General features: G+C 35.3%; 1 protein-coding gene across 1 annotated transcript in view; it reads right to left on the bottom strand.

The window, feature by feature from the left end:
- cpne7 (copine VII) overlaps positions 1 to 10,941 on the bottom strand; it is a 99,496-nt gene extending 88,555 nt beyond the window's left edge. Inside the window, exons 1-2 of the mRNA XM_059356184.1 lie at positions 10,817 to 10,941; positions 3,508 to 3,846 (exon numbers count right to left, since the gene is read on the bottom strand). Of these exons, the coding sequence (XP_059212167.1) occupies positions 3,508 to 3,681 (174 nt within the window). The 5' untranslated portion in view covers positions 3,682 to 3,846; positions 10,817 to 10,941. The remainder of the gene's footprint in view (positions 1 to 3,507; positions 3,847 to 10,816) is intronic.
- Between the last annotated feature and the right edge of the window lie 3,484 nt (positions 10,942 to 14,425).

The following is a 14,425-nucleotide window of genomic DNA, read 5'->3' as shown; positions in this document are numbered from 1 at the left end:
TTTAAATAATTTATATACCTTTAAGAAATTGGTTGAAAACATTTAAAGATTAAACACTTTGTAAATGCTTAATAATTGCTCTATAAACCATCTATAAACATCACTTAGTTGGTTATTGTAAAGTGTTACCATTTTGTCTTTTATTGGTCATTTTGTGTCTTTTTTTTTTTTTACATTTTGTGTCTTTTTTTTGTCATTTTGTGTCTTTTTTTGGTCATTTTGTGTCTTTTTTTAGTCATTTTGTGTCTTTTTTTAGTCATTTTGTGTCTTTTTTTTTTGTCATTTTGTGTCTTTTTTTGGTCATTTTGATTCTTTTTTTTTTGTAATTTTGTGTCTCAGAAAAAGACACAAAATTACCCAAAAAATACATAAAATTATCAAATATGACACAAAATTACCCAAAAAATACATAAAATTATCAAATAAGACACAAAAAGAGTCACAAAATGACCAAAAAAAGACACAAAACGACCAAAAGAGACATCAAATTATCCCAAAAAGACACAAAATAACCAAGAGACAGAAAACTATGAAAAAAACACACAAAATTACCAAAAAAACCATAAAATTATGAAATAAGACACAAAATTAGCTTTAAAAAAATACATAAAATTATCAAATATGACACAAAATGACCAAAAGCGTCATTTTGAGAGTTCACTCTTCCTCTGAAAATGTTCCTCGCTGCATTTGACATTTTTAATTCTCAATCAGACAGCTGTTGTGTAAGCCGCGATCTTTCTCCCAAACAGCTGCAAGTTCAGCAAACCATTAACAGATTTATCTCCCTGGTCGCCCCACCACCAAAAACACACAAACTGAGGATTCATCACAATGTAATTTAACCTTTAACACACAGACACACTGATAAAAAGGTGTCTAAAACCAGATCAAACAGTAAATCTGAGGGAAATGATCTGCTGCATGGACAGATAATTTACCTTGACAAGATTTCTTAAATTAAGATTATTAAATCTAGAAATAAGCATGTTGAACACTTAAAATAAGAAATGAATTCTTAAAACAAGATAAATGATCTAACACTTCTAAATCTAAAGTGTTTTTTTTTTATCTTGGTAAGAACCAAATAATCATCAGGTCACTCTGCTCGGGCCAGTTCATCACTGCTTGCCGATTTTATCTCTTATGTGCATTTTTTGTCTTTTTTGGTCATTTTGTGACCAAAAGAAGATGTAAAAAGACACTAAATTAATAAAAAAAGACTCAAAATTACCAAAAAAATACACTAAATGACCAAAAAAAGACACAAAAAAAGGCACAAAAAGACGTAAATACATAAAATCACAAAAAAGACATAAAAAGACAAAAAAAAGACACACAAAAAAAAAAAACACAAAAAAAGACGTAAAATGACCAAAAAAGAAACAAAATATGTAAAATCACAAAAAAGACACAAAAAATATATTTTTTCCAAATAATCATCAGGTCACTCTGCTCGGCCAGTTCATCACTGCTGGCAGCTTTAATTTATCTGGTTTTAAGAGTTCATTTATTATTTTAAGTGTTCAACATGCTTATTTCTAGATTTAATAATCATAATTTAATAAATCTTGTCAAGGTAAATTATCTGTCCATGCAGCAAGATCATTTCCCTCAGATTTACTGTTTGATCTGGTTTTTAACACCTTTTAGACCTTTTTTACAGTGTAACCTTTCACACAAAACCACTGCTTCATTTTTTAGAGGGTTTTTTTTCCACTAACTACTATCTACTCGCCCTCCTTCTGTATAACAAGCAACGATTAAGGAAACATGTTTCTCGGATCACCTCGAGGCGCTGCGATGTGAATAATTTGAACTCTCATGTATGTTTGATTCAAGACACAAGATCATTTACACATGAAGTAAATGTGCTTAATGATTCAGCGAGGGAGATTAATAAAAGATGCTGGTTAACCTTCTATGGTCGACATTATCATGCCAGTCAGGAAAAACATGCTTTTTTGTCTTAAAATAGACTAAATAAACATGATCTGAAGAAATGTTATATGCAAAGTTCCCTATAATAGTAGATTATGGCCTACAGGGTAATAATAGTAACAGCCTGAACTTTACTTTACTGCAACCAACATCAAATATATCTTTGATTAATTGTAAAGATCAAAACAAAATTATGATAAATGGTATGCTTTGGAACATTAATTCCAATGTTTTACTAATGTGTTCCAATTGTTAATACTTAAACACATTCTAACAATATCTTATGCTGCCATCATTTTTCCCTCGGGGCAACAGAGCAATTTTCCCATAATGGTATGTTGTTGCCTCAGGGCAACAGTTGCATTTTAACAGGTTTCCATTATTTAGTTTAGAAAATAAATTGCAAGAAACTATCAACAATGAAGGTTTACTCACCTACCAGTAGGAAAATATCTTTTTCCAGATGGAAAAGGGCTTTTTTTGTGGAACAAATGGCATTAATATCTATTTACTTTGGAAAAGTCTGCAAAATAGTGTTTCAATATGGCCGCCTGGAGGTCATATGACACATTAAAGCTTTGCTATTGGTTCCCTATACTCTTCCCTCTTTTTTTAAAGTATTTCATCACTCAAAAACATGCATTGTAGAAATTTGACAGGACAAAAATGGGGCAACACCGTATCATAGGGTAGCTATTCTCAATCTGGGGGTCCCGACCCCAATTGGGGTCGCAAGATGATTTCTGGGGGTCAACAAATCATTTTGGAAGTCAGCTCTGTCTCCACTGTGTTAAAGTGTTCATGTGTTAATGTGTTTTAGTCTTTTTGGTCATTTTGTGTCTTTTTTTGGTCATTTTGTATCTTTTTTTGGTCATTTTGTGTCTTTTTTTAGTCATTTTGTGTCTTTTTTTGGCAATTTTGTGTCTTCTTTTTGGTAATTTTGTCTTTTTTTGGTATTTTTTTTGTGTTTTTTTGATAATTTTGTGTGTTTTTTTGATTATTTTGTGTTTCTTTTTTTGGTCATTTTGTGCGTTTTTTTGGTCTTTTAGTGTCTTTTTTAGTCATTTTGTGTCTTTTTTTGGTCATTTGTGTCTTTTTTTTGTCATTTTGTGTCTTTTTTGTCATTTTGTGTCTTTTTTTGATCATTTTGTGTCATTTTGTGGTCAATTTGATTCTCTTCTGGGTAATTTTGTGTCTTTTCTGACAAATCCCAAAGTATCAAGTTGTTACTTTCCCAGGAGTCTCTGTCTTGAAGCTGACTGTTACACACTCAGGAGGTCAGAATGGACCTTTAAACTGATAGCAAAGGACTTAGATTAAAAGTTACAATAAAATATAAAAAAAATATATATAAATGCACAGACAGAGAGATGTTTTAGTTGTTGTCTGCTTTATTATTTGTCCAAAATGTTTGTAGTTTGTCTGATCTGAACTGTGAGATTCTGTTCATTGAGCGTAATTTTGAAAAGCTGCTGCATATAGAACTGGTTTGTTGAGGATCTATCAGCTCACACTGGGTCCCAAAAGGTCAGATTTAGGATAAAACCGAGCCGAGGAGGGTCTCACCTCGGTCCACTGCCCGTTGGTCTGCACCATGAGGATGACGCACGGGTCGGACTTGTTGAGCGTGTCCCGGTCCAGCAGAGCTTTACAGGAAACACGGAGCTCCACTTTGGAGACGCAGGTCGCTGGGCCGCTGAGGCTGGTGGCGGGGGAGGTCGCCTCCTGAACGTCATTCATCCTGATGAGAGAGAGGAGCTGCCGACCAGCCAGGCGGAGGAGGAGGAGCTCCGAGGGGAGGAAGGAGGCGCAGGGTGGAAGGTCTCAGTGGAGACGAGGACGATCACAGGAGACTGGAGGATGTTTGACTTGGAGCAGAGGCCATACACTGCAAACAATCAGCTCCTAAAAACAAGGAGAAAGTAGAAAAATTAGGTGGATTTTGTTTAACTATTTGATGCACAACATGGTCTAAAGCAGGGGTCTCAAACTCAAATTACCTGGGAGCTGAGGCAGTATCAAAATGACCGAAAAAAGACACAAAATGACCGAAAAAAGACACAAAATTACTAAAAAAAAGCAACAAAAAAACAAAAAATGACACAAAATAACTGAAAAAAGACACAAAATAACTGAAAAAAGACACAAAATTACTTAAAAAAAAGACACAAAAAGCCAAAAAAAGACACAAAATTACAAAAAAAAGCCACAAAATAACAAAAAATGACACAAAATTACTTTAAAAAAAGACACAAAATGACAAAAAAAGAGACAAAATTACTTAAAAAAAAGACTCAAAATGACAAAAGACACAAAATTATTTTTTTTAAAGACACAAATAACCCAAAAAAGACACAAAAATCTTCACAGGGACTTCAGTCTTGTGTAAAGACTTCTCGGGCCAGTTCATCACTGCTTGCAGCTTTAATTTAATCTCTTTTGTACGTTTTTTTTTGTCTTTTTTGGTCATTTTGTGACCAAAAGAAGATGTCAAAAGACACAAAATGACCAAAAAGAGACTCAAAATGACCAAAAAAAGACACTAAAAAAAAGACTAGAAAATATTTTTAAAAAGACACAAAAAAGACACAAAAGACGGAAAAATCACGAAAAAGACATAAAAAGACAAAAAACACAAAAAAAAAAGACACAAAAAGGTTTTTTATTTTATTTTAAGAACAGGTGTCTTTTTTGTCTTGTATAGTAATAAAACCTAAAAAAAAAAGTCATTTTGTAACTAAAATGAGTGAATAACCTCTTCACAGGGATTTCAGTCTTGTATAAAGACTTGTTTTTAGGATTGACATTGTGAGCTTTTTCATGCTTTTCAATCTATTCAACTGTTGAATATGGTGAGTTTTTACCTCAAATATTGGCTCCAGTTGAGAGTTTTAGTTGCATGAAGTTTAAATGTTATTTCAAAAGTATTTTCTATCACCAGTATCTACCCACAGATACTGAAATGAGGAAAAAACATGCTCGTTTCAAGTATTTCTGGCTTGTTTTAATGTTACTACAGTCGGGCTTTTCAAGCCACAATTTCTCAAAATAAGTATTTTTGTATTTATTTTAAGACATCATTGTTTTTCCAGTTTCTAGATATTTTTACTTATTTAAAGAATTCTTACAAAGAAACATTTACTTACTGTACTGGCAGATAATTTGACTTGTTTCCAGCATGTATTTGCTTCATTCTAGTTATTTATTTCTTATTTTTTGTCAGCTGGTTTCTGCAGTGTAAGATGATCAAATCTGCTGCTTCCTCTTTTTTATTATAATGCTCTTTTATAATTCCAGTGTAAAATAAGTGGCGTGGCACCACAGAAGTACACACAAGAAGTCTGCATGTCTCTATTTTAATCCTATTTCCTTCTCTGAGATAAAACAATGTGGTGGAAGAATGAGTAAACAAGTGGAAGTGTCAGATAAAATGCAGCAGACACACGGCTGAGAGGCTTTATAGCCCAGAGGATCATCTGGAGAGGAACTTAAGATCACGTCTGGGTCCTTTTAGTCCTCTTTATTATCTTTATTATCACACTGATAAAAGGTGTCTAAAAACCAGATCAAACAGTAAATCTGAGAGAAATGATCTTGCTGCATGGACAGATAATTTACCTTGACAAGATTTATTAAATTAAGATTATTAAATATAGAAATAAGCATGTTGAACACTTAAAATAATAAATGAACTCTTAAACCAGATAAAGTAAAGCTGCAGCAGTGATGAACTGGCCCGAGCAGAGTGACCTGATGATTATTTGGTTCTTACCAAGATAAAAAAAACTTTAGATTTAGAAGTGTTAGATTATTGATCTGGTTTTAAGGGTTAATTTCTTATTTTACACACAAATTGACCAAAAAAGACACAAAATTATTGAAAAAGACACAAAATTACCAAAAATATATGTAAAAATTACCACTAAAAAGACACAAATTGACAAAAAAAGACACAAAATGAACAAAAAAGACGTGAAATGACCAAAAAAGACACAAACTGACCAAAAAATTATGTGAAAATGACCACTAAAAAGACACTAATTGACAAAAAAAGACACAAAATGACCAAAAAAGACAGAAAATTATTAAACATTTATGTAAAAATGACCACTAAAAAGACACAAATCCACAAAAAAAGACACAAAATGAACAAAAGACATGAAATGACCAAAAAATGATGTAAAAATGACCACAAAAAAGACACAAATTGACAAAAAAGACACTAATTGACAAAAAAAGACACAAAATGAACAAAAAAGACGTGAAATAACCAAAAAAGACACAAACTGACCAAAAATAGATGTAAAGATGACCACTAAAAAGACACAATAATAAATTAACTCTTAAACCAGATAAAGTAAAGCTGGCAGCAGTGATGAACTGGCCCGAGCAGAGTGACCTGATGATTATTTGGTTCTTACCAAGATAAAAAAAACTTTAGATTTAGAAGTGTTAGATCATTTATCTGGTTCATGTCTTGTTTATTATCGGTCCATGCAGAAAGATCATTTCCCTCAGATTTAGTGTTTTTATCTGGTTTTTAGACCTTTTTCGCTTCCCCGTGAACCAGCACGCTGCTCAGTCGACTTTTTAACCTTTTAAATGAATTCAACTTATACTGTTTATATTCTGCTTCCACAGCCTCTAAAGTCTGACAAACCCCAGATCCTAGAGCACGTTATTCTGGTTTAAACCGGCATGGAGACTCTGGCCGGGAGTCACAACGGGCCTTTAACTAAAGCAGAAGACTTAACTCAAAAATAACAAGAAAAAATACCACTTGCGCCCTAAAGTGCCTCTAGATCAGGGGTCTCAATCTCAAATTACCTGGGGGCCGCTTGAGGCAGTATCAAAATGACCAAAAAAAGACACAGAATTATCAAAAAAGACACAAAAATGACAGAAAAAAACTAAATTACTTAAAAAAGAAACAAAATGACCAAAAAAAGACACAAAATGACACAAAAAAGAAACAAAATGACACAAAAAAGAGACAGAATTACCAAAAAAGACACAAAATGACCCAAAAAAGACACAAAAATGACAGAAAAAAAACAAAATTACTTAAAAAAAAACAAAATGACCAAAAAAAGACACAAGATGACACAAAAAAGACAGGAAATGACCCAAAAAAGACACAAAATTACTAAAAAAAGACACATAATTATTTTAAAAAGACACAAAATTACCAAAAATACTAATTAAAGGGACCTTCCACACACAACACGGTAAAGTGCCATTCATATAAAACTCACATTAAACTTTCATATCAAGGTGGGGGCCACAAAATATCATCACGAGGGCCACAATTGGCCCGCGGGCCGCCAGTTTGAGACCCCTGGTCTAGATGGTGAAAACGGGAGAAAGTGCCTTATTGGCTGCTCTTTTATGTGCAATAAATGATTGGGTGCCCTCTAGGGTTCTCCTTCATATAATACATTATGATGATGTGCCTTCTAGAGCAAAAAAACTCATAATGTGCCTTAATGAGGGCCCTTCTAGTGCCTCCATGGTTGAAAAAATGTTGCTAAAGTGCCTCTAGATGGTGAAAACGGGAGAAAGTGCCTTATTGGCTGCCCTTTACACGTGCAAAAAATGATTGTGTGCCCTCTAGGGTGCAAAAAAATTTGATAACGTGCAACAAAAAAATTGATAACGTGCCTTAATGAGTGCCCTTTTAGTGCCCTTTTGCCTGTCTGATGCCTCCATGGTTGAAAAAGTGTTGCTAAAGTGCCTCTAGATGGTGAAAACGAGAGAAAGTGCCTTATTGGCTGCTTTTTACACGTGCAAAAAATGAATGGGTGCCCTCTAGGGTGCAAAAAAATTTGATAACGTGCAAAAAATGTTTGATAACATGCCTTAATGAGGGTCTTGTAGCGCCCTTTTGCCCGTCTGATGCCTCCATGGTTGAAAAAATGTTGCTAAAGTGCCTCTAGATGGTGAAAACGGGAGAAAGTGCCTTATTGGCTGCCCTTTACACATGCAAAAAATGATTGTGTGCCCTCTAGGGTGCAAAAAAATGTGATAACGTGCAACAAAAAAATTGATAACGTGCCTTAATGAGTGCCCTTTTAGTGCCCTTTTGCCTGTCTGATGCCTCCATGGTTGAAAAAGTGTTGCTAAAGTGCCTCTAGATGGTGAAAACGAGAGAAAGTGCCTTATTGGCTGCTTTTTACACGTGCAAAAAATGAATGGGTGCCCTCTAGGGTGCAAAAAAATTTGATAACGTGCAAAAAATGTTTGATAACATGCCTTAATGAGGGTCTTGTAGCGCCCTTTTGCCCGTCTGATGCCTCCATGGTTGAAAAAATGTTGCTAAAGTGCCTCTAGATGGTGAAAACGGGAGAAAGTGCCTTATTGGCTGCCCTTTACACATGCAATAAATGATTGGGTGCCCTCTAGGGTCCAAAAAAATTTAATAACGTGCAAAACATTTTTGATAACATGCTTAATGAGTGCCCTTCTTGTGCCCTTTTGCCCGTCTGATGCCTCCATAGTTTGAAAAATGTTGCTAAAGTGCCTCTAGATGGTGAAAACGGGAGAAAGTGCCTTATTGGCTGGTCTTTACATGTGCAATAAATGAGTGGGTGCCCTCTAGGGTGCAAAAAAATTTGATAACGTGCAACAAAAAAATTGATAACGTGCCTTAATGAGTTCCCTTTTAGTGCCCTTTTGCCTGTCTGATGCCTCCATGGTTGAAACAGTGTTGTAAAAGTGCCTTTAGATTGTGAAAACGAGAGGAAGTGCCTTATTGGCTGCTTTTTACACATGAAAAAAGTTATTTATTGCCCTCTAGGGTTCCCCTTCATATAATAAATTATGATGATGTTCCCTCTAGAGATCCTATAATACAGTATCACCAACTGTGAATAATGTCATATGAGGTGTTTGCTCTCATTTAGCTCTCAGAGTGCACAAAACTGATGCATTTTACTTAAAAATTTACAAATTTTCTCCCCCCTGGATGGTTCGGTTCAGTGGTTTTTATTGTCAGCACCATATTATTAATTACTTTGATCTGGATCTCCTTTAACTTAATGCTAATATTTCATCAAACATGATGCATCGTAGCTTTCTGCTGCTGGTGGGGCCCTTGTTGTGCAGAATGAGCCCTTTTTATTTTTCGCCCTTCTAACAGTCTGTTCCGCCCCTGGCTGGCTGCTGACTGACTGTTATAGTCACAAAGGTCCTTTAACTAAAGCAGAATAGTAACAGTAACATATACCACTTGTAACATAAAACATACCACACATTAAACGAAGAAAATGACTTGTTCAAGCGAGCAGCCGCCCTGCTGAAGAGCTCTTGAGCAACGAATACACTGTAAAAAAGGTGTTTAAAAACCAGATAAAAACAGTAAATCTGAGGGAAATGATCTTGCTGCATGGACAGATAATTTACCTTGACAAGATTTATTAAATTAAGATTATTAAATCTAGAAATAAGCATGTTGAATACAACTCCTAATTGAAACAAGGTGAATGATCTAACACTTCTAAATCTAAAGTTGTTTTTTTATCTTGGTAAGAACCAAATAATCACCAGGTCACTCTGCCGGGGCCAGTTCATCACTGCTTGCCGATTTAATTTATCTCTTATGTGCATTTTTTTGTCTTTTTTGGTCATTTTGTGACCAAAAGAAGATGTAAAAAGACAATAAATGACAAAAAAAGACACAAAATTACCAAAAAAGACTCAAAATGACCAAAAAAATACACTAAATGACCAAAAACAGACACAAAAAAGACACAAAAAAAAGACACAAAAAGATGCAAAATGACCAAAAAAGAAACAAAATATGTAAAATCACAATAAAGACACAAAAAATGTCTTTTTCCAAATAATCATCAGGTCACTCTGCTCGGGCCAGTTCATCACTGCTGGCAGCTTTAATTTATCTGGTTTTAAGAGTTCATTTCATCATTGTGCCTTATTAGTGGTCAATTTTACATAACATTTTGGTAATTTTGTGTCTTTTTTGATCATTTTGTGTCTTTTTTGGTCAATTTGTGTCTTTTTAGTGGTCATTTTTACATACATTTTTGGTAACGGTAAGTGTTCAACATGCTTATTTCTAGATTTAATAATCTTAATTTAATAAATCTTGTCAAGGTAAATTATCTGTCCATGCAGCAAGATCATTTCCCTCAGATTTACTGTTTGATCTGGGGGTTTTTTAGACTAAACACCTTTTTAACAGTGTATCTCCTGTTTTAAAGGGTTGAAGTGTGATTTCTCTACCAGCTTCCTTCACTGTGTCACTGTCACATTGTGAGCAGTGGAGGTTTGGTGTTCAGCACCAGGGACAGCGCCCGTGGCTCCCTTTTTTTTGTTTATTTTCCAGCTGAGAGTCTGGAAAACACATGTTACCCCAAAAAAAGCATCAATCTACAAACTTACCTCAATCACGCTCGGAATAAACTGCAAATTATTGTGTGTTCAACATGCTTATTTCTAGATTTAATCATCTTATTATAAGAAATCTTGTCAAGGTAAATTATCTGTCCATGCAGCAAGATCATTTCCCTCAGATTTACTGTTTTGTCTTATTTTAAACACCTTTTTTACAGTGTAGAATCACATCCAGAAGCTGTAAAATATGACTCGAGCAAAAGTTATAATGGGAAAAAAAGGAAGATTTTAAAAAATCCTGGTAAAGCAACACGTCCGCTGCCGATCCAAGCTCAACAACTTCATAATAAAGGCGATCCAGGAAACGCTCCTGGATGCTTGATTCATAATTCATCGCAATAAATCAACTCAAGCTACACATCCGCGATGATCAGGGTCGTAAAAATGACGATTTACAGGGTTGAGCTTCCTGATCCCAAGCAGCGGAGTGACACTTTGATAACATCGGTTCATTGTTACTCACTTCCAGTCAGAGAAGCAGCAGCTGATGGAGGGAATCAAACCAAGAAACCGCACAAATAATCTCTAATAATCCTCCAGAAAGCAGCAAACTCTGCAGGCGATCCAGTCAGAAAGGAGAACTTCTTACCTGTCGCTGTTCTTTACTCTCACACACACTTCTTGTTATAATCCTCTGCCCATAACACACACACACACACACACACACACCGCTGAAACTCATTGGTTGGACTGGTGAGGATGAGGAGGATGATGAGGAGGGAGGAGGCTCGGCTAGAGAGGAGAGAGAGAGAGAGAGAGAGAGAGAGAGAGAGAGAGAGAGAGAGAGTCCAGCTGCTGATGCAAGGATGAAGCTTTTCACTGGGACTCGATTATTGGGAGTTCAATTCAAAATCCAGCCTGAAAAAAATAAAAAAAATAAAAAAGAACAGGACACGAAACTGTGGAAAATGCATTACAGAGGCTTTTATTCACTCTAGGTATCTGGCAGCTTTTACAAAAACATGAAAGCCCAGAGAGATAAATGCAAAAAAAGATATGTGTGCATGTGAGATTTGCTGCAAGAATAATGAGAAATATGAAGAAATCAATGGAATAGATTTAAATTTGAAGAGTAAGACATGTCATATCTTTCCCACTTTCTTTGACTTGAAGTTAATCTCTTTGCACCAATAATCCTCTGCAGGTTAAATACAAGTTTTAATATATATAATCAGATTTTATGCAGCTTCAGCCTGCTGCAATAACTCAGCATTCCTATATGTTATCATATGTTTTACATATTGCATTCATAGCTACACTAAGAACGTTTCAGATACACTGTAAAAAAAATGTCTGTAGATTTTACGGTGAAAAACTGTTAAACCATGACAGTAAAAGCAATATTATAAATAGTTGCACCATATTTATTACGGTAAAGTTCTGGAAACAACAGCTGCTGGGTTTTTTTTACCGTTAAAACAACAGGTTTTTTTTACAGTGTGTGTAAAATGCATTACAGAGGCTTTTATTCACTCTAGGTATCTGGCAGCTTTCACAAAAACATGAAAGCCTGCAGAGATAAATGCAAAAGATATATGTGCATGTGAGATTTGCTGCAAGAATAATAAGATATATGAAGAAATTAATTAAATACATTTAATATATTTCCCATTTTCTTTGACTTGAAGTTAATCTCTTTGCACCAATAATCCTCTGCAGGCTAAATACAAGTTTTAATATATATAATCAGATTTTATGCAGCTTCAGCCTGCTGCAATGACTGAGCATTCCTATATGTTATCATATGTTTTACATATTGCATTCATAGCTACACTAAGAACGCTTCAGATACACTGTAAAAAAAATGTCTGTGGATTTTACGGTGGAAAACTGTTAAACCATGACAGTAAAAGTAATATTATAAATAGTTCTACCGTATTTATTACGGTAAAGTTCTGGCAACCACAGCTGCTGTTTTTTTTTTAACCGTTAAAACAACAGGATTTTTTACAGTGTGTGTAAAATGCATTACAGAGGCTTTTATTCACTCTAGGTATCTGGCAGCTTTCACCAAAAACATGAAAGCCTGCAGAGATAAATGCAAAAGATACATGTGCATGTGAGGTTTGCTGCAAGAATAATGAGAAATATGAAGAAATCAATGAAATAGGTGTAATATCTTTCCCACTTTCCTTGAGGTGAAGTTAATCTTTATTTGCAGGCTAAATACAAGTTTTAATATATATAATCAGATTTTTATGCAGCTTCAGCCTGCTGCAATAACTCAGCATTCCTATATGTTATCATATGTTTTACATATTGCATTCATAGCTACACTAAGAACGTTTCAGATACACTGTAAAAAAATGTCTGTGGATTTTACGGTGGAAAACTGCTAAACCATGACAGTAAAAGTAATATTATAAATAGGGTTTTTTTTACAGTGTGTGTAAAATGCATTACAGAGGCTTTTATTCACTCTAGGTATCTGGCAGCTTTCACCAAAAACATGAAAGCCTGCAGAGATAAATGCAAAAGATATGTGTGCATGTGAGATTTGCTGCAAGAATAATGAGAAATATGAAGAAATCAATGAAATAGATTTAAATGGAAGAGTAAGACATATAGTAATATCTTTCCCATTTTTTTTGACTTGAAGTTAATCTCTTCACCAATAATCCTCTGCAGGTTAAATACAAGTTTTAATGTATATAATCAGATTTTTTCAGCCTACTGCAATGACTGAGCATGCCTATATGTTATATCATGTTTTACATATTGCATTCATGGCTACACTAACATAAGAACGTTTAGATCGATGTTCCAACCAGGGGCGGACTCACACTGGTTGAAGGGTGAAAAAATAAAAAGGCCCCAGCAGCAGCAGCAGAAAGCTCTGATGTATGATAAAATAGTCCTCATCCTCTATTAGGATTAGCATTAAGCTAAAGGAGATCCAGATCAAAGTAATCTAGACATGGTAGGGGGTCCGGGGGGCCCGCAGGGAGAAAATTTGTACATTTTTAAGTAAAATGCATCAATCTTGTGCACTTTAAGAGCAGAATGAGAGCAAAAACCTCACAGAACATGTTTCACAGTTGGGTTATACTGTATTATAGAAATCCTACTGTGACATTTTTGTATCACTGCAGATCTTTTTCTTCACTGGGATTCTTTTTCTCTGTAATGCACGGGCACTTTATCCTGTTTTCTAACTTTAATTACGCTTTCCTACCACAGATACAGAATATTAATACTATTAATCTGCTTTTTGCTTCGTTCTGTTGCAGATTTTAGTTCCACTGGATGCAGCTGATCGTCATAGCGACGCCATATGAAAGCTACGCCTCTTTTACTTTCTCCGTTCGCCGGCTACCAAAGAGAGGAGCCATGTGGGGACGGTGGAGCAGTCGGGACTCACAGCTAGAAGGTCCTGGGTTCGATTCCCGCCAGGGACGCTGAGGGCGTTGGAGGCGTGTCCCCTCCTCCACGGGCCGCTCGGGTCGGCTAAAGGGCCTTTCTCTGTGGAGTTTACAGGTTCTCCCCTTGTCCCCCGAGGTCCCCTTACAGCAGGGGTGGGCAACAGGAGGCCCGGGGGCCACATACGGCCCTCACCCTCACTTGAAGTGGCCCTCAGTACAACTACATGCATTAGAGCATGAAATCTTAAAAGTTCAGTGTAAAAATGCACAAAATGACTTCTTGTAATTAATGTTGGTCTGCTGTTCTTACACTGAAAAAACAAAAGAAATCACAGTAAGTGGTTATTTTTTATTAGCTTCAAACCTTTTGTATTCCTATTTATACTGTTAAACATGCATTAGAGCATGAAATATGTTAAGATACTACATAAAGGAACCTAAAGGAAGTTAAAGGAACCTAAAGGAACATAAAGGAACTTAAAGGAACTTAAAGGAAGTTAAAGGAACCTAAAGGAACATAAAGGAACTTAAAGGAACTTAAAGGACCTTAAAGGAAGTTAAAGGAGCCTAAAGGAAGTTAAAGGACCTTGAAGGAACTTAAAGGAACCTAAAGGAAGTTAAAGGAAGTTAAAGGAACCTAAAGGAAGTTAAAGGAAGTGAAAGGGACCTAAAGGAAGTTAAAGGAAGTGAAAGGAACTTAAAGGACCTGG

This window comes from Centropristis striata, chromosome 2 (genome assembly GCF_030273125.1).
Source record: "Centropristis striata isolate RG_2023a ecotype Rhode Island chromosome 2, C.striata_1.0, whole genome shotgun sequence".
Lineage (NCBI taxonomy): Eukaryota > Metazoa > Chordata > Actinopteri > Perciformes > Serranidae > Centropristis > Centropristis striata.
Note: the sequence above shows the minus strand (reverse complement) of the source record. Positions and strands in the feature narration are given on the sequence as shown.